The sequence below is a fragment of the Thalassophryne amazonica genome, chromosome 1 (assembly GCF_902500255.1).
Source record: "Thalassophryne amazonica chromosome 1, fThaAma1.1, whole genome shotgun sequence".
Classification (NCBI taxonomy): Eukaryota; Metazoa; Chordata; class Actinopteri; order Batrachoidiformes; family Batrachoididae; genus Thalassophryne; species Thalassophryne amazonica.
The window spans coordinates 101,445,963-101,471,802 of NC_047103.1; the positions used below are offsets into that span (position 1 = coordinate 101,445,963).

Genomic DNA, 25,840 nt, shown 5'->3' on the forward strand with positions numbered 1-25,840 from the left:
GTTGTCACCAACATCTGGTCAAAATTTTATGTTGGTAGGAAATATAATTACTGAGAAAAATGGTGATGTGTTCAATACTTATTTTACCCTGTAGATATATACATATATATATATATATAGAGAGAGAGAGAGAGAGAGAGAGAGAGAGAGATGTATATACATACATAGATGTATGTACATACATACACACACACACACACACACACACACATATATATATATATATATATATATATATATATATATATATATATATATATATATATATATATATATATATATATATATATATATATATATATACATACATATATATAACAGGTGCATTCAGAAAGTATCCAAATATATATATATATATATATATATATATATATATATATATATATATATATATATATACATACATATATATAACAGGTGCATTCAGAAAGTATCCAATCTTGTCCAATCTTATTTTACAGTGCATCTGAAAAGTATTCACAGCGCTTCACCTTTTCCACATTTTTTTAATTTTACATTCTTATTCCAAAAAGGATTTAATTGATTTGTTTCCTCAAGGTTTTACACACAATACCCAATAATAACAATATGAATTTTTTGCAAATTTATAAAAAAAAAAATTGAATAAACCACATCAAATCAAAATCAAATCAATTTTATTTATATAGTGCCAAATCACAACAAAGTCGTCCCAAGGCGCTTTATATTGTAAGGCAAAAGCCATACAATAATTACAGAAAAACCCCAACGGTCAAAACGACCCCGTATGAGCAAGCACTTGGTGACAGTGGGAAGGAAAACTCCCTTTTAACAGGAAGAAACCTCCAGCAGAACCAGGCTCAGGGAGGGGCAGTCTTCTGCTGGGACTGGTTGGGGCTGAGGCGAGAGAATCAGGAAAAAGACATGCTGTGGAAGAGAGCAGAGATCAATCACCAATGATTAAAAGCAGAGTGGTGCATACAGAGCAAAAAGGTGAATAAAAAGAAACACTGGGTGCATCATGGGAACCCCCCAGCAGTCTAAGTCTATAGCAGCATAACTAAGGGATGGTTCAGGGTCACCTGATCCAGCCCTAACTATAAGCTTTTTCAAAAAGGAAAGTTTTAAGCTTAATCTTAAAAGTAGAGAGGGTGTCTGTCTCCCTAATCCGAATTGGGAGCTGGTTCCACAGGAGAGGAGCCTGAAAGCAGAAAGCTCTGCCTCCCATTCTGCTCTTACAAATCCTAGGAACTACAAGTAAGCCTGCAGTCTGAGAGCGAAGCGCTCTATTCGGGTGATATGGTACTATGAGGTCCCCAAGATAAGATGGGACCTGATTATTCAAAACCTTCTAAGTAAGAAGAAGAATTTTAAATTCTATTCTGGAATTAACAGGGAGCCAATGAAGAGAAGCCATCCATCCATCCATCCATCCATTTTCTTCCGCTTTATCCGGAGATGGGTCGCGGGGGCAGCAGCTCAAGCAAAGCCGCCCAGACCTCCCGATCCACACACACCTCCCCCAGCTCATCTGGGGGAACCACAAGGCGTTCCCAAGCCAGCCGAGAGAGGCTATACCAGCACCGCAGAGAAGGCGCCAGTGGACCTCAGTCTGCAGTTAATCTCCACCTTAAAGACACTAACCACATGTTTGAGGACAAGGAAGTTAAAATATAGAGAGAAGAAATGGTTTGAGAGAGGGGTCAAGGAGGCATTCTTTGTAAAACGTTTGAAACCCAGCCTTAACCGGGGAGGGGGTCTGAGACACGCTTTATCCCCTGTTTACAATGGGGTACTCAGGTCAAAGCAGTTTCAGTCTTTTGTTCATGGTAATGAGTCATTCATGTCATCAGCAGAGTCGTCAAGGGAGCCATCAGGAGAGGGACAGCTGCCCTGTCATTAGGAGGGTGCTAACTAGAGCACAATAGGTGCTAATTAGAGCTATTGTTTAGTCACCAACCTATAGCAGTCTGCCTCTCGGTAGGACGGGTCTGGTTAGGTTTAAAACTCCAGCTTTTGTGACTTTTTGATTATTCTTCTCTACAAGAGTCAAGACAGAAGTCAGACCAACAGAGCAAGGATTTTAGCTGAGGAAGCTTCTGCGATTTGAAGTGAAACGTCCTCGCGTCAAGCAACCCAGTCCAGTCGAAGATTCAAGCTTCTCTACTATGGAAACCACCTGGACAACTGAGAGCCGACACAGAAAGATGTCCTAGCTTTACAGAGGGCTTTTTTATAGAACAACAGACTCTTTTTCCAGGCTAAATGAAGATCTTCTAAATTAGTGAGACGCCATTTCCTCTCCAGCTTACGGGTTATCTGCTTTAAGCTGCGAGTTTGTGGGTTAAACCACGGAGTCAGGCACTTCTGATTTAAGGCTCTCTTTTTCAGAGGAGCTACAGCATCCAAAGTTGTGCTCAATGAGGATGTAAAGCTATTGATGAGATAATCTCTCTCACTCACAGAGTTTAGGTAGCTACTCTGCACTGTGTTGGTATATGGCATTGAAGAACATAACATAACATAACACATGTATGTAAGTATTCACAGCTGTGAAGCTCAAAATTGAACTCAGGTCTAACTTGTTTCCACTGATCATCCTTGAATGATCTGGCCAAAGGTAGATGTGCCAGGTTTGTGGCATCATATTCAAGAAGACTTAAGGCTGTAATTGCTCCAAAGCATTAGTGAGAAAAGAGCGTGAAACTATGTACATGTGGGTGCTTAGTTTTGTTTTGTTTTTTTACAACCCCAATTCCAGTGAAGTTGGGACATTGTGTAAAATGTAAATAAAAACAGAATACAATGATTTGCAAATCATCTTCAACCTATATTCAATTGAATACATCACAAAGACAAGATATTTAATGTTCAAACTGATAAACTTTATTGTTTTTGTGCAAATATTTGCTCATTTTGAAATGGATGCTTGTAACATATTTACCACTGTGTTACATCACCTTTCCTTCTAACAACACTCAGTACGTGCTTGGGAACTGAGGACACTCATGATTGGGTATAAAAGGAGCACCCCCAAAAGTCTCAGGCGTTCACAAGCAAAGATGGGGCGAGGATCACCACTTTTTGAGCAACTGCATGAAAAAATAGTCCAACAGTTTAAGAACATGTTTCTCAATGTTCAGTTGCAAGGAATTTAGGGATTCCATCATCTACAGTCCATAATATAATCAGAATATTCAGAGAATCTGGAGAACTTTCTACATGTAAGAGGCAAGGCCGAAAACAAACATTGAATGCCACCCTAATAGAGCGCTTCGCTCTCAGACTGCAGGCTTACTTGTAGTTCCTAGGGTTTGTAAGAGTAGAATGGGAGGCAGAGCCTTCAGCTTTCAGGCTACTCTCCTGTGGAACCAGCTCCCAATTCAGATCAGGGAGACAGACACCCTCTCTACTTTTAAGATTAGGCTTAAAACTTTCCTTTTTACTAAAGCTTATAGTTAGGGCTGGATCAGGTGACCCTGAACCATTCCTTAGTTATGCTGCTATAGACTTAGACTGCTGGTGGGTTCCCATGATGCACTGAGTGTTTCTTTCTCTTTTTGCTCTGTATGCACCACTCTGCATTTAATCATTAGTGATTGATCTCTGCTTCCCTCCACAGCATGTCTTTTTCCTGGTTCTCTCCCTCAGCGCCAACCAGTCCCAGCAGAAGACTGCCCCTCCCTGAGCCTGGTTCTGCTGGAGGTTTCTTCCTGTTAAAAGGGAGTTTTTCCTTCCCGCTGCTGCCAAGTGCTTGCTCACAGGGGGTCGTTTTGACCGTTGGGGTTTTTCCGTAATTATTGTATGGCCTTGCCTTACAATATAAAGCGTCTTGGGGCAACTGTTTGTTGTGATTTGGCGCTATATAAATAAAACTGATTTGATTTGATTTGAATGCCCGTGACCTTCGATCCCTGAGGCGGCACTGCATTAAAAACCGATATCATTGTTTAAAGGATCTTACTGTGTGGGCTCAGGAACACTTCAGAAAACCACTGTCAGTTAACACAGTTTGTCTCTACATCTCCAAGTGCAAGTTAAAACTCTACCATGCAAAGCGAAAGCCATACATCAACAACATCCAGAAACAACGTCGCCTTCTCTGGGCCTGAGCTCATTTGAAATGGACAGACACAAAGTGGAAAAGTGTGCTGTGGTCTGATGAGTCCACATTTCAAATTGTTTTTGGAAATCATGGACGTCGTGTCCTCCGGACAAACGAGGAAAAAGACCATCCAGATTGTTACCAGCACTAAGTTCAAAAGCCAGCATCTGTGATGGTTTGGGGGGGTGTTAGTGCCCATGGCATGAGCAACTTACACATTTGTGATGGCACCATCAATGCTGAAAAGTATATCCAGGTTTTGGAGCAACACATGCTGCCATCCAAGCAACGTCTTTTTCAGGGACGTCCCTGCTTATTTCAGAAAGACAATGCCACATTCTGCATATGTTACAACAGCGTGCTAGTAAAAGAGTGCAGGTACTAGACCGGCCTGCCTGCAGCCCAGACCTGTCACCCATTGAAAATGTGTGGCGCACTATGAAGTTCAAAATTTGACAACGAAGCCCCCCGGACTGTTGAACAACTGAAGTCGTACATCAAGCAAGAATGGGGAAGAATTCCACATACAAAGCTTCAACAATTAGTGTCCTCAGTTTCCAAACACTTATTGAGTGTTGTTAAAAGGAAAGGTGATGTAACACAGTGGTAAACATTCCACTCTCCCATCTTTTTTGAAACATGTTGCAGGCATCCATTTCAAAATGAGTAAATATTTGCACAAAACAATAAAGTTTATCAGTTTGAACTTTAAATATCTTGTCTTTGTGGTGTATTCAATTGAATATAGGTTGAAGAGGATTTGCAAATCATTGTATTCATTGTTTTTATTTACATTTCACACAACATCCCAACTTAATTAGAATTGGGGTTGTATAAATTTGCATTTGTAAATCATTGTATTCATTGTTTTTATTTACATTTCACACAGCGTCCCAACTTCATTAGAATTGGGGTTGTATAAATTTGCAAATATTTAAAAAATAATTTTTTTCATGTTGTCATTATGGGGTGTTGTGAATAGAATTTTCAGGGGGAAAAATTTATTTACTCCAGTTTAGAATAGGGATGTAATGTAACAAGATGTGGAAAAAGTCAAGAACACTTTCGGGATGCACTGCATCCCACAGAAACAAATGAAGCAAGCGAACAGCCATTTAGTGTGTAGGTGTTAGTATCCTTCTTGCGCATGCATGAATTTTCTTCTCGTCTGCAGAGCACATCAGTCACTAGCAGTCAGCCTTAGAGTGAACACATGCACTGAGCACCTGTTGAATCATCATTTGCTACACCATTATGGAATGACTTAAGTAGACAAATGTGCCAAATGATTGGTGATAGCCAAGCAATGACTATTCACAAGATTCAGCAGGCTTTTGGTAACAATGCCATGAGCATAATTCAAATAAGAGTGGTATATCCATTTCAAAAATGGACACACATTAGTGGAGAGAGAAGCACATTCTGGTAGGCCATCCACAAGGTGAAATGACCAATGATAGATAGAACACAGGGTTTGGTCATGGATGACCATCATGTCACCAACCAAGAACTTGCAGACAAGGTACAGATAAGCACAGGTTTAGAACTTTCAATTTTTTCAGAGGATTTGTTCATGTGGAGAGTGTCAGTGAGATTCCTACTGAAGCTGCTACCAGCAGAACAGAAGCAACTCCATCTGGAAGTCTTGCAAGACATGCTGGAATACACAAACAGCAACCCCAACTTCCTGAACACTGTGATCACCCATCCAACATCACTGAGGCCAAAGAAAGTACGGCAGGTGTCCAACAGTATCATAGTTATGTTGACCATTTTCTTTCTCTCCAGAAGGCCAAATATTGATAAAGAGTATTATTGGGAGGTCCTACGTCACCTTTGTGATGCTCTGCATCGCAAACGACCGGATCTGTGGGCGGCGAAAAGTTTGCAGTTCCTTCCCACTGTAGCCAAGTGCTTGCTCACAGGGGGTCGTTTTGACCGTTGGGGTTTTACATAATTATTGTATGGCCTTGCCTTACAATATAAAGCGCCTTGGGGCAACTGTTTGTTGTGATTTGGCGCTATATAAAAAAAAATTGATTGATTGATTGATTGATTGATCATGACCATGCTCATTCTGCTCAGCTGATTCAGGTTTTTCTGGCCAAACACAATACTACTGTGATGTGTCAGGCTCCCTATTCTCCTGACATGGCTCCCTCTGATTTTTGGCTGTTCCCCAAGATCTAAATGACACTAAAAGGGACTTTATTTGAATCGCAAGAAGACATGCAGAATGTGTCAGCTGAGCTGGACATCGTTCCAAAAGAGGGCGACCAAATGCTTCCAACAGTGGCAGAACCACTGACAGAAGTGTGTGCAGTCCCAAGGAAACTACTTTGACGTTACTTTGTAGTTTTTGTGGCCAAAGGTTGGATACTTTTTGAATGCACCTTATATATATTATACATATGGATGCATTTCCATAATTATGATCTGGTCTTTGATCATTTTTAGAATATATACAGCTGTCAGTACTTAGAGTTTGTGCAGTATAGTTCTCCTTGTGCGGCTAGGTGACGGAACGAGAGCTAAAATCGGGAGGCTCCAACATTCAGGTGACTGAAAAGAACAAGAAGGATTATATCGAACGAATGGCAAAGTGGAGGGTGGAAAGAGGAGTCGTGCAACAGACAGAGGCTCTGGTCAGAGGCTTCTATGAGGTAAACACAACACAGTGAGACATTATATCCATAGTATTTATCATTAATCGAAAACATCACTGTTATGATTAGCTACGTGATAATCACTCATTTGTCATGAGCTTCCTAATATAAATTGCTTGTTCATAATTCATTGAAATGAGTGTTTTTGTTTATTTGTCTGTTTGTTTTTGGTGTGTGTGTGTGTGTGTGTGTGTGTGTGTGTGTGTGTGTGTGTGTGTGTGTGTGTGTGTGTGTGTGTGTGTGTGTGTGTGTGTGTGTGTGTGTGTGTGTGTGTGGACCATGTGATTAATAATTAATATGCTTATGTAAGAGAGCAGACAGTATTGACACTGTTGTAGCTGCATCAGTTTGACAAAAGTAACATTCATAGAATTTTTGAGTGGAACTCTAACTGGCTTTTTTTGTTTATTAACTTCTGCTGCTCCATCACATCAATCACTGTGAATTCACCTGCACTCTCCTTGCACCTCTACACAACAGTCACAATTCTTTTTGCCCAGCTTGCACATCACATCTAACTTTAAAAAATGTCATGTAACGCTTGTCCAAATTCAAAATATTTCCTCAACCAATCAGGTTGCAAGTCCAAAATGAAGCTTCAGCTTCACTTCAAACCAACACAAGCTGCAGGCTTCTTCAGAAACTGCCACAAGTCCAAAATTTGGTACTCGATACAACAGAATTTCTACTAATAATAATCACTTCTATCACATCACTTCTACCAATAATACTAATGTTCTTCCTCTGCTTATAGGTGTATTTAAAAAGCAAGGCATTCGAGCTGAGAATCAAATTTCTCGTTTCATGAACTCTGCAAAGGTTCAAAGGCCTTTCTGGAGATACTGTTGACACTTATAATACCCTTATTCCACAGAGCACTGCTCCTTCCCATTTCATCCCGAATAGCAAATCAGGCACGTTTTGAAGAATCATAGTAACTTCTCCATCCATTTTTGACAATTTTGAACAAACTTGGTGTATGCAGTAGTTATAGTAATCACCCGGTTTGCCAATTCGGCATGATTACGCAGTCACTTCAGAGTGTTTACAGTCTTAACGGCTTCAATCATGTTCAAATATCTTGAAACGGGCTAGTCCTAGTGAATACAGCTTGGTACTTATTTGATTGTGCTCCATCAGGTAAACATTTGAATCAAAATCAGTCACTGCTTTCCACAACCCTATCCAACCTCCAGTTAATGCAAGTATTGAACAGTGTAGGAGCCAGAACACATTCTTTATGAACACCTGTCTTCACTATCAAAAACTCAGAATATCTATCTCTGCTCCATACAGCACTCACAGTATCTGTGTATAAACAAGCTATGATTTCAGCAACATCTTGGGGTTTGTACAAATTCTCAGGATGTCCCAAAAAGCAGCCAAATCAACTAAATGAAACACTTTGCCAAATATACACTGCAAAGAACCACTGCTTTCAATGACTACTTCCAGTGAATCTGGTCATTGGTTGACTTTGTGAGCACGAGCAGCAGAGGTGGGTAAACCTGGCTTCAGTGAGTGCCATGTACCATGTTCACCTAAAACATGTGATTTCACAGATTAGCTCATCTACCTACTTGAAACATTGAACTAATTAGAATCAGATGGTTTATGTTGAAGATAGAACAAATATGTGGCAGGACTTTTATTCTCTGAAGCTGGGGTTACCCCTCTCTGTTGAGCAGCAAGTAACTGGAACTCAGTCATATGAAGAATAATCCTTGCAAGCACATTTCCTGGCACATAGAGTAGTGTAATACCTCCATAGTTGTTGCTGTGCATGCAACCACCTTTTCAGACTGAGACTAAAAATCCTTTCTCATAGTCCATTGGGATGAAACCTGTTTCCCAGATTGAAACAAAAATAATCACAGTGCCAGGAGAGCAGCATCTCCACCCACCTGCAAGAGCCCATCTCTGATGCCACAGATCCCAAGAGCATTCCCTGTCCTCAGCTGTCACAGCCTATACAATCTCACCAACATTTGGTGGTTCACAATTGATGGGAAAATCAGCCACAACTCTGACACTGAAGATGTCTAACATCCCGGCAGCAGGATCAGCCTTATACAACTGCTCAGAGTAGCTGGCCCAATGTGACAGTACAACATATCTTGTCAGGGCAGGACCATCATCCGAGATTATTGCTGTGCAACAAGGTATAGATTTGAGAAGTGAAGTACTTTGATTCCTCCGTAAGCAGGCTGAATGTCACAAGACCACAGATGGTGTGTCAAGTGATCACAGGTTCCTCCAACACATGGCTCGTTGTCTACTTTCAGGGCCTTCACAGACCTCTTTTTCAGCTCCCACTTCAGCCTAATCAAGTCTTGTAGTATGACTCCTCTGGGTGATATTCAGAGTGCTCTCAGCTATGAAATGCCTTCTCCTATGAATACTGGCAACTCCAATAAAATCCCCAGCAACTTTCTAGGAATGGTTGTGGTAGAACTCCCACAGTCCATTCAAATCAGTAAGTCCTCTGGCCAGATTGCTTGCAAATTCCTGAGAAATCATCTGATCTTGAAGTTTGGCCAGATTTAATCTTGGGCACTAACCAGACACTACTCTGCGAGACTTCACCTGAATCCGCAGGGCATCCACAATAAATCTGTGTTCAGAATTCACAAATTGGACACTTCTGTATACCATACAATTCTGCAGAAATCACCAGCATTTTACAGTGACAACATGGTTCATCTCCTTTGCAATACCACCAGTATAAGAACACCATGTCCAGCAGTCTACCTCTGGACACTGAAACCAGGATCTAGCAGCTCGTAGCCCCCAATGTTTTACAGAGTCAAGAAGCATTGAGCCATTTTCACCACAGTTGTCAGATCCATGAGGAACAATGCTGTCCTCTTTTTGCCAGTAGTCGGTCACCTTGTATTCACCCAAGACCAATAAACTGTCACCTCTGGGACAGTCATCAGTTACTGTGTGAAGCTGCAAAAAAAGGTTAGTTAGTGTTCCATCTCTGGTGAGCAGTGTCTCAATGATGGAGATAATTGACACAACAGACAGTGAATGGGGCTGAGCCTCATAATCTCGTCACTAACAGGGGTGACATCTGACACTAGTAGAAGGAGCTGGTCTGCCACAGCAGCTGCCACTCCTTCTGTACACTGACCATGTGGGTGACCAAACCAAAAGTAGATGTATCCACCCACAGACATCTAGGCACTTCCAGATCTTCACACCTCAGACCGCACAGCCACTGCAATGTAAAGTTTCCCATGTTCCTTTGACAGCAGTGGAAGATGGTTATTCTTGCTAAGGGAAAAATGTACCAGGTCTCCACCACAATAAACCGCCTCAGGCTTGGATCTGGATGCCACTGTGTAGTGGATGATCCCTCAACACTGTGCCAGCTGTCATCTTCCAAACACAAGACCATTGGTGCTCTGTTGTAGTTTGCTCTTGTCCCATGGAAAGTGGAAACATGAATTTTACTTTTTCTGTATTTAGCATTTGCAAGGTCCTTTTTTGGCAGCTGAAGCGTTCATCCTGCTGGCCTCAAACAGGATTACTTGTGGGCAGGAGGACCACCGCAGGTGCAAGATTAAATACACTTAATCTTACTCAAAAAAGTAAAAGTTAAAAATAAAGTAAAATTAAAAGATATAAGGTTTTCTCTCAAACATTGTTCACAAATCTGTCAAAATCCTTCTGTCAAGAAAAAGGGGACTATATTCATCTATTCTGGCATTGCAAATACATATAGTGTTTTTGGTCATGTATAGCAAAGGAGCTATGTGGCATTTTCAAAACTAATATAACCAAGGATCCTGGCCTTCTTCTACTGGGCCTGCCATCCAAGAGTGTATCGCTCCCCTCTGTTAAATTTAAATTACTAGAAAAGTTGTTACTTTTAGCAAGAAAATGTATACTATTGAGGTGGATTAAGGACAAACCTTCTACTGTTCCTATGTGGTACAAAGAAATTTTTTTCTGTACTTCCTCATAAGAGGATTTGTGCAGTGTTGAAAGGCAATGAACAATTATTCCTGATCACTTGGCAACCTCTCATGGACTACCTTCCAGCGGAGAGTCTTGAGTTATTGTCAAAAGGATTCTCTTACCTGAACTGGAAGCCCTCTGGACTGAATACGGGCACTAGGCATTCCCATTCAGGCTGAGGCTGGACTTAAGCTTAAGTCCAGCCTCAGTATACATATTAGTATGCTGACTGCACGAGTGTCCATCAGAGCTGTTGCCCATGAAATGAATCAAATCAAATCAAATCCATTTTATTTATATAGCACCAAATCACAACAAACAGTTGCCCCAAGGCGCTTTACATTGTAATGCAAAAGCCATACAATAATTACAGAAAAACCCCAACGGTCAAAACGACCCCCTGTGAGCAAGCACTTGACGACAGTGGGAAGGAAAAACTCCTTTTTAACAGGAAGAAACCTCCAACAGAACCAGGCCCAGGGAGGGGCAGTCTTCTGCTGGAACTGGTTGGGACTGAGGGGAGAGAATCAGGAAAAAGACATGCTGTGGAAGAGAGCAGAGATCAATCACTAATGAGTAAATGCAGAGTGGTGCATACAGAGCAAAAAGAGAAAGAAACACTCAGTGCATCATGGGAACCCCCCAGCAGTCTAAGTCTATAGCAGCATAACTAAGGGATGGTTCAGGGTCACCTGATCCAGCCCTAACTATAAGCTTTAGCAAAAAGGAAAGTTTTAAGCCTAATCTTAAAAGTAGAGAGGGTGTCTGTCTCCCTAATCCGAATTGGGAGCTGGTTCCACAGGAGAGGAGCCTGAAAGCTGAAGGCTCTGCCTCCCATTCTACTCTTAAAAACCCTAGGAACTACAAGTAAGCCTGCAGTCTGAGAGCGAAGCGCTCTATTGGGGTGATATGGTACTATGAGGTCCCCAAGATAAGATTGGACCTGATTATTCAAAACCTTATAAGTAAGAAGAATAATTTTAAATTCTATTCTAGAATTAACAGGAAGCCAATGAAGAGAGGCCAATATGGGTGAAATATGCTCTCTCCTTCTAGTCCCTGTCAGTACTCTAGCTGCAGCATTTTGAATTAATTGAAGACTTTTCAGGGAACTTTTAGGACAACCTGATAATAATGAATTACAATAGTCCAGCCTAGAGGAAATAAATGCATGAATTAGTTTTTCAGCATCACTCTGAGACAAGACCTTTCTAATTTTAGAGATATTGCGCAAATGCAAAAAAGCAGTCCTACATATTTGCTTAATATGCGCACTGATGGACATATCCTGATCAAAAATGACTCCAAGATTTTTCACAGTATTACTAGAGGTCAGGGTAATGCCATCCAGAGTAAGGATCTGGTTAGACACCATGTTTCTAATATTTGTGGGGCCAAGTACAATAATTTCAGTTTTATCTGAATTTAAAAGCAGGAAATTAGAGGTCATCCATGTCTTTATGTCTGTAAGACAATCCTGCATTTTAACTAATTGGTGTGTGTCCTCTGGCTTCATGGATAGATAAAGCTGGGTATCATCTGCGTAACAATGAAAATTTAAGCAATGCTTTCTAATAATACTGCCTAAGGAGGCATGTATAAAGTGAAAAAAATTGGTCCTAGCACAGAACCTTGTGGAACTCCATAATTAACCTTAGTCTGTGAAGAAGACTCCCCATTTATATGAACAAATTGTAATCTATTAGATAAATATGATTCAAATCACCGCAGCGCAGTGCCTTTAATACCTATGGCATGCTTTAATCTCTGTAATAAAATTTTATGGTCAGCAGTATCAAAAGCAGCACTGAGGTCTAACAGGACAAGCACAGAGATGAGTCCACTGTCTGAGGCAATAAGAAGATCATTTGTAACCTTCACTAATGCTGTTTCTGTACTATGATGAATTCTAAAACCTGACTGAAACTCTTCAAATAGACCATTCCTCTGCAGATGATCAGTTAGCTGTTTTACAACTACCCTTTCAAGAATTTTTGAGACAAAAGGAAGGTTGGAGATTGGCCTATAATTAGCTAAGATAGCTGGGTCAAGTGATGGCTTTTTAAGTAATGGTTTAATTACTACCACCTTAAAAGCCTGTGGTACATAGCTAACTAATAAAGATAGATTGATCATATTTAAGATCGAAACATTAATTAATGGTAGGGCTTCCTTGAGCAGCCTGGTAGGAATGGGGTCTAATAGACATGTTGATGGTTTGGAGGAAGTAACTAATGAAAATAACTCAGACAGAACAATCGGATAGAAAGAGTCTAACCAAATACCAGCATTACTGAAAGCAGCCAAAGATAACGATATGTCTTTGGGATGGTTATGAGTAATTTTTTCTCTAATAGTTAAAATTTTATTAGCAAAGAAAGTCATGAAGTCATTACTAGTTAAAGTTAAAGTAGAGCTCTGACTCTTTGTCAGCCTGGCTACAGTGTTGAAAAGAAACCTGGGGTTGTTCTTATTTTCTTCAATTAGTGATGAGTAGTAAGATGTCCTAGCTTTACGGAGGGCTTTTTTATAGAGCAACAGACTATTTTTCCAGGCTAAGTGAAGATCTTCTAAATTAGTGAGACGCCATTTCCTGGGTTTTTGATTAATTAATAAGCTGGAGTGGAAGATTGCTGCTAATCCTCCCCCTCGGCCTGTGCTACGAGCATTCTGACAGTTAGTGTGACTCGGGGGTGTTGACTCATTTAAACTAACATATTCATCCTGCTGTAACCAGGTTTCTGTTAGGCAGAGTAAATCAATATGTTGATCAATTATTATATCATTTACCAACAGGGACTTAGAAGAGAGAGACCTAATGTTTAATAGACCACATTTAACTGTTTTAGTCTGTGGTGCAGTTGAAGGTGCTATATTATTTTTTCTTTTTGAATTTTTATGCTTAAATAGATTTTTACTGGTTGTTGGTGGTCTGGGAGCAGGCACCATCTGTACGGGGATGGGGTAATGGGAGGATGGCAAGGGGAGAGAAGCTGCAGAGAGGTGTGTAAGACTACAACTCTGCTTCCTGGTCCCAACCCTGGATAGTCACGGTTTGGAGGGTTTAATAAAATTGGCCAGATTTCTAGAAATGAGAGCTGCTCCATCCAAAGTGGGATGGATGCCGTCTCTCCTAACAAGACCAGGTTTTCCCCAGAAGCTTTGCCAGTTATCTATGAAGCCCACCTCATTTTTTGGACACCACTCAGACAGCCAGCAATTCAAGGAGAACATGCGGCTAAACATGTCACTCCAAGTCCAATTGGGGAGGGGCCCAGGGAAAACTACAGAGTCCGACATTGTTTTTGCAAAGTTTCACAGTGATTCAATGTTAATTTTAGTGACCTCCGATTGGCGTAACCGGGTGTCATTACTGCCGACGTGAATTACAATCTTACCAAATTTATGCTTAGACTTAGCCAGCAGTTTCAAATTTCCTTCAGTGTCGCCTGCTCTGGCCCCCGGAAGACATTTGACTATGGTTGCCGGTGTCGCTAACTTCACATTTCTCAAAACAGAGTCGCCAATAACCAGAGTTTGATCCTCTGCGGGTGTGTCGCCAAGTGGGGAAAAACGGTTAGAAATGTGAACAGGTTGGTGGTGTACGGGGCTTCTGTTTAGGACTCCGCTTCCTCCTCACAGTCACCCAGCCGGCTTGCTTTCCCGGCTGCTCGGGATCTGCTGGGGGACAGCTAACGGCGGCTAAGCTACCTTGGTCCACACCAACTACAGGGGCCTGGCTAGCTGTAGGATTTTCCAAGGTGCGGAGCGGAGTCTCCAATTCGCCCAGCCTGGCCTCCAAAGCTACGAATAAGCTACACTTATTACAAGTACCGTTACTGCTAAAGGAGGCAGAGGAATAACTAAACATTTCACACCCAGCACAGAAAAGTGCGGGAGAGACAGGAGAAGCCGCCATGCTAAACCGGCTAAGAGCTAATAGATGCGCTAAGCTAGCGGATTCCTAAAAACACACAAAGTGAATAATGTGTAAATAATTTAGAGGTGATTCAGCAGAGGGAGTGCTTTAGTTAAGGCACGTGAAGATTACACTGTGAAACAAATCGTTATCTAGGTAACTAGATCAATCTAACTGCGCAGATTAAACAGCTAACAGATACAGCAAAACACCGCTGTGCTCTGGAACAGGAAGTGATACAATACCGCAGTGAGAGCCAACCACCAGTAGAGGCCATTTCACATGCTCATTTCACAACCATAAGCTGCTTCCAATGCCATTTCCAACCAGTCTCACTACTGTAAACGACGACCTAGCCCAGGACCTCCACATCCATTGCCTTCATGTAATAAGGATCTTTTTTCCAAGCTCAACATTTTAGACCTTTTAGTATGTCGAAGTGTGACCAGTCCAAGGCACATCCACGCAGCAATTATGCTGCCTAAGTGAAAAGGAAAATGTCACATTTATAATACTGATGAGTAAAAATCTGTCAACAACACAAAAGATCTGCTTTGAAATATGAAGTTTTTCTTGCTCGATGATCTCAAGTCACAAGACCTGTTTGTGTGTGTCAGGTGGTGGACTCCAGGCTGGTGTCAGCGTTTGATGCCAGAGAGCTGGAATTAGTAATTGCAGGTACAGTAGAGATTGACCTCAGTGACTGGAGGACCAATACTGAGTACAGAGGAGGTGTGTACACATGTTGTTATAATTCTTGTATCTATTTTATATTAATTGTAAATTTGATTATTTTGATGTCATGGTGTAACTTCAGAGACTTAATACGCCAATAGCAAAATATTATTTTCTGTTTTGCATCCAGAATGGTAAATGAACTGCATTTATATAGCGCTTTTCTATCTGAATCAATCAATCAATCAATTTTTTTTATATAGCGCCAAATCACAACAAACAGTTGCCCCAAGGCGCTTTATATTGTAAGGCAAGGCCATACAATAATGATGTAAAACCCCAACGGTCAAAACGACCCCCTGTGAGCAAGCACTTGGCTACAGTGGGAAGGAAAAACTCCCTTTTAACAGGAAGAAACCTCCAGCAGAACCAGGCTCAGGGAGGGGCAGTCTTCTGCTGGGACTGGTTGGGGCTGAGGGAGAGAACCAGGAAAAAGACATGCTGTGGAGGGGAGCAGAGATCGATCACTAATGATTAAATGCAGAGTGGTGCATACAGAGCAAAAAGAGAAAGAAACAGTGCATCATGGGAACCCCCCAGCAGTCTACGTCTATAGCAGCATAACTAAGGGATGGTTCAGGGTCACCTGATCCAGCCCTAACTATAAGCTTTAGCAAAAAGGAAAGTTTTAAGCCTAATCTTAAAAGTAGAGAGGGTGTCTGTCTCCCTGATCTGAATTGGGAGCTGGTTCCACAGGAGAGGAGCCTGAAAGCTGAAGGCTCTGCCTCCCATTCTACTCTTACAAACCCTAGGAACTACAAGTAAGCCTGCAGTCTGAGAGCGAAGCGCTCTATTGGGGTGATATGGTACTACGAGGTCCCTAAGATAAGATGGGACCTGATTATTCAAAACCTTATAAGTAAGAAGAAGAATTTTAAATTCTATTCTAGAATTAACAGGAAGCCAATGAAGAGAGGCCAATATGGGTGAGATATGCTCTCTCCTTCTAGTCCCCGTCAGTACTCTAGCTGCAGCATTTTGAATTAACTGAAGGCTTTTTAGGGAACTTTTAGGACAACCTGATAATAATGAATTACAATAGTCCTGTTGAATCAGAAGCTCATAGCACTTTACAATGATGCCTCGCATTCACCCATTCACACAGACACACTCACCCACTGATGTCAGGGTTCTGCCATGCAAAACGCTCACTACACACCGGGAGCAACTGGGAGCAAGAATTGTTGTGTGTGTGTGTGTATATATTAAATACACACACACACACACACACACATATATATATATATATATATATATATATATATATATATACACACACACACACACACAGTATTTGCTGGTCAGAGGGCCCAGGGCCAAACATCAGCCCACCCACTTTTTTGAAGGAAGTTTGTTAAATTTTCACCTGAAATTTATATTTCATGAAATAAATTTAATGAATGAGAAAAGGACAAAAAATTGACAATCATGTGAGTTATTTGTGATATATTTTTTTATTTTTAGACATTTTATTGAAATTGGCATTCTGATGTACATGATATTGGGAACATAATCTCACAGCATTTCGTGATGGCATCACAAGAAGTAAATTAATCTATGAGTTTGTGATACCGTCATGAAAAGAACCACATTGTCATGACAGGAGTACAAATTAATTTCATGACAGTATCACAAAATTTGGGGTGATGGGGCGGGGTCTGTGGAGGTTATGGTTAGGGTTAGGGGAAGGGAGATGAATAGGTTATGCTTAGGGTTTGGGGAAGTACATGGCATGACATGTACTTCGAATTCTTGCCTCATGGCAGCACAGAGATTTATGGTGATAAAATCATTCCCTACAGTCATGTTGTGTTAGTATAGGTAAAACCTCTCATTGAACTTATTGTGATGTCATATGTTAACCCCCTGATTACTATTTAACAGGTTACCATGATGGGCACATTGTGATGCGGTGGTTTTGGGCTGCTGTAGAGCGATTCAACAACGAGCAGCGCCTCCGCCTATTGCAGTTTGTCACTGGGACATCTAGCGTGCCCTATGAAGGCTTTGCTGCCCTGCGTGGATCCAATGGCCTGCGACGCTTCTGCATTGAGAAATGGGGGAAAGTCACTTCATTACCTAGGTATTTACCCATTACAGTGAGAGTAATAAAGAGAATATTAGAACTAAAGTAAGTCCCTCCGGCATCTCCTTTGTTTTCAGTAAGGGTCGTCACAGCAGATCCAAGGTGGATCTGCATGTTGATTTGGCACAGGTTTTATGCCATATGCCATTCCTGACTAAACTGCCAAAGGTATTACCAGGATGTAAAAAATGCTCGGGAAGTGACTTTTCTGTGCCTCAGTGCACATACACACACACACACACACACTCATCTTCAGCCGCGTAGTCCAATTCGGGGTCGCGGGGGCTGGAGCCTATCCCAGCAGTCACAGAGCGCGAGGCGGGGTACACCCTGGACAGGATGCCAGTCTTTTGCAGGGCCACATATAGACAAACGTACACATCCACAACTGCACGTACACCTATGGACAATTTAAAGCTTTCAATCCACCTAATCTGTGTGTCTTTGAATGTGGGAGGAAGCCGAAGCACCCAGACAAACACGGGTAGAACATGCAAATTCCACACAGAAAGGCCACAGGTGGGAATCAAACCCATGACCATCTTACTGTGAGGCAACAGGTGTTTAGCACAATAAAAGAAGGTAACATTCTTCAGATTTTCCAGCAGTGATCACCAAAACTTTGGTTAAAAGGAATCCACAAGAATGGGGCAGAGGGGACACACTGGATTCCCAAAGAGCATTCAAGGATTGCAGTGAACACTTTGTCAATGGTAATGCGGGTTCCGTCCTGGTCTTGGAACAACCAACCAGCTCTTCAGTCTCACAAGGATCCTGGAGGGTACCTGGGAGTATGCCCATCCAGTCTACATGTGTTTTGTGGACTTGGAGAAGGCGTATGATCGGGTACCCTGGGAGATACTGTGGGAGGTGCTGCGTTAGTATGAAGTGAGGGCGTCCCGTCACAGGGCCATCCAGTCTCTGTACTCACAAAGCGAGAGCCGTGGTCTGGTGCTCTGCAATAAGTCAGCACTCATTTCCGGTGGGGGTTGGCCTCCGCCAGGGCTTGTCACCAATCCTGTTTGTGATATTCACGGACAGGATATCGAGGTCTAGTTGGGGGGAGGAGGGTTTCCAGTTTGGTGAGCTCAGGGTCTCATCACTGCTTTTTGCAGATGATGTGGTCCTGTTGTCTTCATTTGCCAGTGACCTCCACTGGAGGTCACTGGCAACTGAGGAGACAACTGAGCGTGAGATTTGACAGAGAACTGGTGCAGCAGGGGTGGTATTGCATTCACTCTACCGTACTGTTGTGACGAAAAAGGAGCTGAGCCAAAAGTTGAAGCTCTCGATCTACTGGTCAGTCTTCATTCCTACTCTCACCTATGGTCATGAGGGTTGGGTCATGACCAAAAGAACTAGATCACAGGTACAAGCGGCTGAAATGGGCTTCCTTAGAAGGGTGGCTGGTGTTCCAGTCACATCCATCTGGGGAAGACTCAGGACTAGGTGGAGAGATTATATCTCCACACTGGCCTGGGAACGCCTTGGGATCCCCAGTCAGGGTTGGTAATGTGGCCTGAGAAAGGGAAGACTGGGGTCCCCTGCTAGAGCTGTTGTCCCCGCGACCCGATCCCGGATAAGAGGTTGAAGATGAGTGAGATGAGAGTGACTTTGTCAATGGTATTGTTGTGAAAGTGACGTGACACGGACCCACAACAGGGGGCGGTAATGAATGGACAGTGGATAAGCCGAAAGTAACAATTTAATGTTGTGAATCGCACAACGACGTACAGACAATAACAATATGGTGGACTGTCAATCATACACCAGGTGACGTGTGGGCAGGCTCGACGATAGAAGACGCCTGGTGAGAGAAGAGCTGGATCCCCACACAGCTTCCACCACCAACGGAGCTGAAGAACACCGGAGCCGCCAAGCCCTGCGCCCCAGGTGTCCGCTGTCTTCAGCAGTCAGACCCGGTACTGCTGGCAGAAAACAGAGACAGTCCTGATGAGTGTGAGTTCGCACACTCAGTAATCCCACAGTCAGTGTCTAGTAAAGGAGGGAGAACCTCCACCTCCAATCACACACACTCGTGCAGCTCCTGGTTAACCACTTATCTGGGTTGGGGTGTGAGGCGAAGCCGTCGCTGTCACACCAAACGCCAATCCTCCAGATAAGGCAACACTCCAGGAAAACGGCTGCAATAGAAGTTCAGGTTATTACACACAAAGTGTCTGTCAGCAGAGAAATTACCTGAATGGTAGCTGATTTCTCGGCGGGGAGGTGGAGTTGCAGTCCGGCCTTTATGGTGGTGGTGATGAGTAGTGGATGAGTGACAGCTGGTACGGATGATGAGTGACAGCTGTCACTCCTGGTTGCTCCGACGCCCTCTCGTGCTTGAAGCCCGCACTTCAAGCAGGGCGCCATCTTGTGGTGGTGGGCCAGCAGTACCTCCTCTTCAGCGGCCCACACAACAGGACCCCCCCCTCAACGGGCGCCTCCTGGCGCCCGACCAGGCTTGTCCGGGTGCCGCCGGCAGAAGTCGGCCAGGAGGGCCAGGTCCAGGATGAAGCTCCTCTTCACCCAGGAGCGTTCTTCGGGTCCATACCCCTCCCAGTCCACCAAATACTGGAACCCCCGGCCCTTTCGACGGACATCCAGGAGCCGGCGCACGGTCCAAGCCGGCTCCCCGTCGATGATCCGGGCAGGAGGCGGCGCCGGTCCGGGGGTACAGAGGGGTGAAACGTGGTGAGGTTTGATGTGTGACACATGGAAAACCGGGTGGATCCGCAGTGAAGCTGGCAGCTTCAGCTTCACTGCGGCTGGACTGAGGACTTTGAGGATGGGGAAAGGTCCAATGTATCTGTCCTTCAACTTTTGGGATTCCACTTGCAGGGGAATGTCCTTTGTAGAAAGCCAAACCTCCTGCCCAGGCTGATACGCAGGGGCCGGGGCACGCCGGCGGTCCGCATGGTTCTTGGCCCTCGTCCGAGCTTTGAGCAGGGCAGAGCGGGCGGTACGCCACACCCGACGGCACCTTCTCAGATGGGCCTGGACCGAGGGCACCCCGACCTCTCCCTCCACTAGCGGGAACAATGGGGGCTGGTACCCCAAACACACTTCAAATGGGGAGAGGCCGGTGGCAGACGAGACTTGGCTGTTATGAGCGTACTCGATCCAGGCCAGATGGTCACTCCAGGCCGTCGGGTGCGCGGAGGTCACGCAACGGAGGGCCTGCTCCAGTTCCTGGTTAGTCCGCTCTGCCTGCCCGTTCGTCTGGGGGTGGTACCCAGACGAGAGACTGACGGTGGCCCCCAGTTCCCTACAGAAACTCCGCCAGACCTGGGAGGAGAACTGAGGACCACGATCCGAGACAATGTCTGATGGAATCCCATGCAGACGCACGACGTGGTGGACCAGGAGGTCTGCAGTCTCCTGGGCTGTCGGGAGCTTCGGGAGGGCCACGAAGTGGGCCGCCTTGGAGAACCGGTCCACTATCGTTAAGATGGTGGTGTTTCCCTGGGACGGTGGGAGGCCCGTGACAAAGTCCAGGCCGATATGAGACCAGGGGCGACGAGGCACAGGCAGAGGCTGGAGGAGGCCTTGGGCCTTGTGATGGTCGGCTTTGCCCCTGGCACAGGTGGTGCAGGCCTGGACATACTCCCGGACGTCGGCTTCCATAGACGCCCACCAGAAGCGCTGCCGGACCACTGCCACGGTCCTTCGCACCCCTGGGTGACAGGAGAGCTTGGAACCGTGACAGAAGTCAAGGACCGCAGCCCTGGCCTCTGGTGGGATGTACAGTTTGTTCTTCGGACCGGTCCCCGGGTCCGGGCTCCGTGTCAGGGCCTCCCGGACGGTCTTCTCCACGTCCCAGGTAAGGGCGGCCACGACAGTGGACTCGGGGATGATGGTTTCAGGGGGGTCTGACAGCTCGGTCTTGACCTCCTCTTCGTGCACCCGGGACAGGGTGTCAGATCGTTGGTTCTTTGTCCCGGGGCGGTAGGTGATCCGGAAGTCAAAACGCCCGAAGAACAGCGACCAGCGGGCTTGCCTGGGGTTCAGCCGCTTCGCGGTCCGGATGTACTCCAGGTTCCGATGGTCCGTGAAAACCGTAAATGGCACCGATGCTCCCTCCAGCAGGTGTCTCCACTCCTCAAGAGCCTCCTTCACCGCAAGAAGTTCCCAATTGCCGACGTCATAGTTCCGTTCAGCTGGGGTCAACCTGTGGGAAAAGTAGGCACATGGATGGAGAACCTTGTCGGACTCCCCGCTCTGGGATAGCACGGCTCCTATCCCTGAGTCAGAGGCATCCACTTCAACAACAAACTGGCGCTTGGGATTGGGCTGCACCAGAACCGGTGCAGTCGAGAACCGGCGTTTCAACTCTCTAAACGCGGCTTCGCACCGATCCAACCAGGTGAAGGGGACTTTTGTGGAGGTCAGGGCTGTCAGGGGGCTAACTACCTGACTGTAGCCCTTGATGAACCTCCGGTAGAAATTTGCAAAACCGAGGAACTGTTGTAGTTTCCTACGGTTCGTTGGTTGGGGCCAATCTCTCACCGCCGCAACCTTGGCCGGATCAGGGGTGACGGAGTTGGAGGAGATGATGAACCCCAAGAAGGACAAGGAAGTGCGGTGGAACTCACACTTCTCGCCCTTCACAAACAGCCGGTTCTCCAACAACCGCTGTAGGACCTGACGTACATGCTTGACATGGGTCTCAGGATCCGGAGAAAAGATGAGTATATCGTCTAGATATACGAAGACAAACCGATGCAGGAAGTCCCGCAAGACGTCATTAACCAACGCTTGGAACGTCGCGGGCGCATTGGTGAGGCCAAACGGCATGACCAGGTACTCAAAGTGACCTAACCGGGTGTTAAATGCCGTCTTCCACTTGTCTCCCTCCCGGATCCGAACCAGGTGATAAGCATTCCTAAGATCCAATTTTGTGAAAATTTGGGCTCCATGCAGGGGCGTGAACACTGAATCCAACAGAGGTAACGGGTATCGGTTGCGAACCGTGATCTCGTTCAGCCCTCTGTAATCAATGCATGGACGGAGTCCGCCGTCCTTCTTGCCCACAAAAAAGAAACCAGCACCCATCGGGGAGGTGGAGTTCCGGATCAACCCGGCAGCTAACGAGTCCCGGATGTAGGTCTCCATTGATTCGCGTTCTGGACGTGAGAGGTTGTACAGCCTGCTGGACGGGTACTCAGCGCCCGGTATCAAATCAATGGCACAATCGTACGGACGGTGCGGGGGCAGCGGGAGTGCCAGATCCTTGCTGAAGACGTCAGCAAGGTCGTGGTACTCAGCCGGCACCGCCGCCAGATTGGGGGGGACTAAAACCTCCTCCTTAGCTGTCACACCGGGTGGAACCGAGGATCCTAAACACTCCCGGTGGCAGATTTCGCTCCACTGAACCACAACCCCAGACGGCCAATCAATCCGGGGATTGTGTTTTAACATCCATGGAAAACCCAAAATCACTCGGGAGGTAGAAGGTGTTACATAAAACACAATCTCCTCCCTGTGATTCCCAGACACCACCAATGTCACTGGCTGAGTCTGGTGTGTGATTAGTGGAAGAAGGGTGCCATCTAGTGCCCGCACCGTTTCATCTTAGGACCCCTTCACACATAGTGCGAAGTTTGGTCGAAGTGTGCACGAAGTGTGCATGAAGCAGGAATCGTGTGCAAAACATGTAAAATCATCCCTGCCTCAAACGCCTCATACACAATTGCTACAATTATTTGCGCACACCAGTGGCTGAAAGACAAGAGTGTCTGCTGTGTGAACCCATTGATCCCTCTCGCAGCAGGTGTCAGCCAAATTCCAGCTGACACGCACAAACATCCAACACCGCTTGTTTGGCACTTAGAAAATGTATGGCCATTCACACTCTTGGCATGACAACAGTCTGCAGACAATCACTGTCTTGCTGGCAGTGAAATTTGTCTAAGTTCCCCATGAGTGTGGCTTTGCTGTGAATGCGCTGAATTGACAGGAGGTGTGCCCTCCCACTGAAGCGGCTGTGGAGATCTCTTGATCTATGATCTATGTTTTTTTTTGTCACAGCTTTTTTGCCCAACCTATCCACCTTCAGATTTGTTGGAATACCTATATGGGCTGGAACACAAATCAATGTTATCTCAACCCCTTTTCTTGTCACATCACTAATCGCCAAAAGAATGTCATAAATGAAGTCTTGACGACTCTTTTACACCTCTTTGAACTGAGCTTGCAAACATATTTTCCATTATAATGAATACTGGTGCTTTTTTGGTTCCTTTAGGGGAAAAAATAAATTGAGTGAAATTTCATGAGATATGAAAAATATTAATCACTGTTGGCCTGCCACTGTTTTTTGTGACGTGCTAGTGACACTTTGAGTTATGGACTGGATACACTGGTGACATTTGTGGCATATTTTGTTACATCTGCCTCAGGTCACATTTTTTGAGGCATTCAGCGTCAACATGGACTTCTTCATCAAGGACCCCTCAGAGTGGGAGCACGACCCATCATTCCAGTCCTCACAGCAGGTCCTGGATAACATTGCTGCTGTCAATGATTTTGCTGAGCGAGGAGTTGCACTTCTCCAGGATTACAATCAGATCCTATAATAATAATAATAATACATTTTATTTGTATAGCGCTTTTCTAGAAACTCAAAGACGCTATCAAAGGATGAACAGCAGCGTCAATACCTGCTGCAAGGTGTTGAGTGGCATCGACGTCCGTTCCTGGAGGCAAAGAAAACTGGAACCAAACGTCACTGCCCATGACTGTTTGCTTTCACCAAATAGATGGACAGTGACATGTAATACTTTTTTTTTTAAATCGCTCCTATATGGTCAGTTAAAGGAGAAAGGATTGTTGTTTCAAGTTGTATTTCATTTGTGAACTATTGCTGGTTTGCACTAATATGATAAACTATTCCAATATCCACCCCATGTTGAAATTTACCTTTTCTTATATGAAGAAGACACAGTTAAAGCTCAAGGTCACACAGCTGTCTTTGTCATACTTTTTCAGTCAGAGGTCATGGGTTACAGCATTAATGTTTAATCTTAATAAAAGAAATAATATCCAGTTTTATAACATCAAAGCTTTGTGTGTTTTCTCACACGTGTGTTTGTGTTTGTCAGGGCTCATACCTGCTTTAACCGTCTGGACCTGCCTCCTTACCCATCGTACACCATGCTGTACGATAAACTGCTCATCGCTGTGGAGGAAACCAGCACTTTTGGCCTGGAGTGAGACAGACAAATGCACCCCTTTCCACAGTGCTGACTGGGTCCCAAAGAAGAAACAACCCTGATGTGTTCATCACGGATTGTACAGAAGGATTTAGCAGTCTTGGGTCATGTGAAGATCTTTGCTTCACTTTAAATGTTTGATGTTGTAGAGAATCACAGCACCCAGCACTGATGATAACACAACGTGACCACTTGTTATTTTTATATGAATTATTACCATACTCAAACACAATAACAACTTTTTTGTGTTTGTGAACAAACAGTGGGAATGTAAAATGCAATCAAGCTCATTTCTAGATGCATGTACTGAAAAGCATCACCTATCGAGTGACAGCATTTCTGATGATAAATTGTAAAATCCCAAAATACTAACAAGTACAGACTGTATACAGAAAGTAAGAAGCATATTAGTAACATCAGATTCTGTGTCACACTAACAACATCAACACGTCATCAAGGAACTTCACAAAGTTGCACTAAAACTTTGAATGAACAAAAGGATTTATGATAAAATATGTTATAAATGCTTCAAATACTCTAAGCACTAAAGCAAACTTAAATAGAATGAGATACAATAAAGGACATATAGATGCAAACATAATAGAAATGCTTCTTTTAAAACATACATGCACATGAACAATGCAAATTATCAACATATCCAAAAAATACTCATACATTTTATAGTAAGATGAAAAGGGACCTGCACAGGTAAAATTTCAGACTGAATCCATCCTCAGTCCAGTTAATGACCACATTGTTGGAGAGCAGAGGCTGTGCTGTGGAATGAGTCCAACTACAGTGCACTGAAAAGTGACCAATTCCATTTGCATCACATCAGGAAGGACATGAAAACTTCCAACCATTTTCTGGAAAACATATAACCACAGTCTTAGACCTGAGCTACACAGTAAATGTGTCTCAGCAGCTGTATGACAGATTTTCAGAATTATATGCACATCGGTGCACTTTCCTCAGATTAAGAAAGTTCAATTCCACAAATGCCCAGCTCCTAAAACTGTGGACTTTGCATGTTCTGAGTAGTCCAGCAGCTTATCTCCAAGATATAAAGGAATTGTTCAGTTTGTGATAAAAGCATGAAATTTGGTACAATTATAGCTAAAGGCAAAGATTTGAATATGGAGCCATCATCAATTTTCAACATGGCACCCA

General features: G+C 44.1%; 1 protein-coding gene across 1 annotated transcript in view; it reads left to right on the forward strand.

Moving 5' to 3' along the window:
- The window catches only part of LOC117512783 (E3 ubiquitin-protein ligase HECW1), a 521,859-nt gene extending 496,599 nt beyond the window's left edge, over nucleotides 1-25,260 (forward strand). The window contains exons 26-29 of the mRNA XM_034173001.1: nucleotides 6,601-6,747; nucleotides 15,253-15,367; nucleotides 17,255-17,453; nucleotides 24,560-25,260. Coding sequence (XP_034028892.1) covers nucleotides 6,601-6,747; nucleotides 15,253-15,367; nucleotides 17,255-17,453; nucleotides 24,560-24,671 — 573 coding nt within the window. The 3' untranslated portion in view covers nucleotides 24,672-25,260. The remainder of the gene's footprint in view (nucleotides 1-6,600; nucleotides 6,748-15,252; nucleotides 15,368-17,254; nucleotides 17,454-24,559) is intronic.
- Nucleotides 25,261-25,840: the final 580 nt, after the last annotated feature.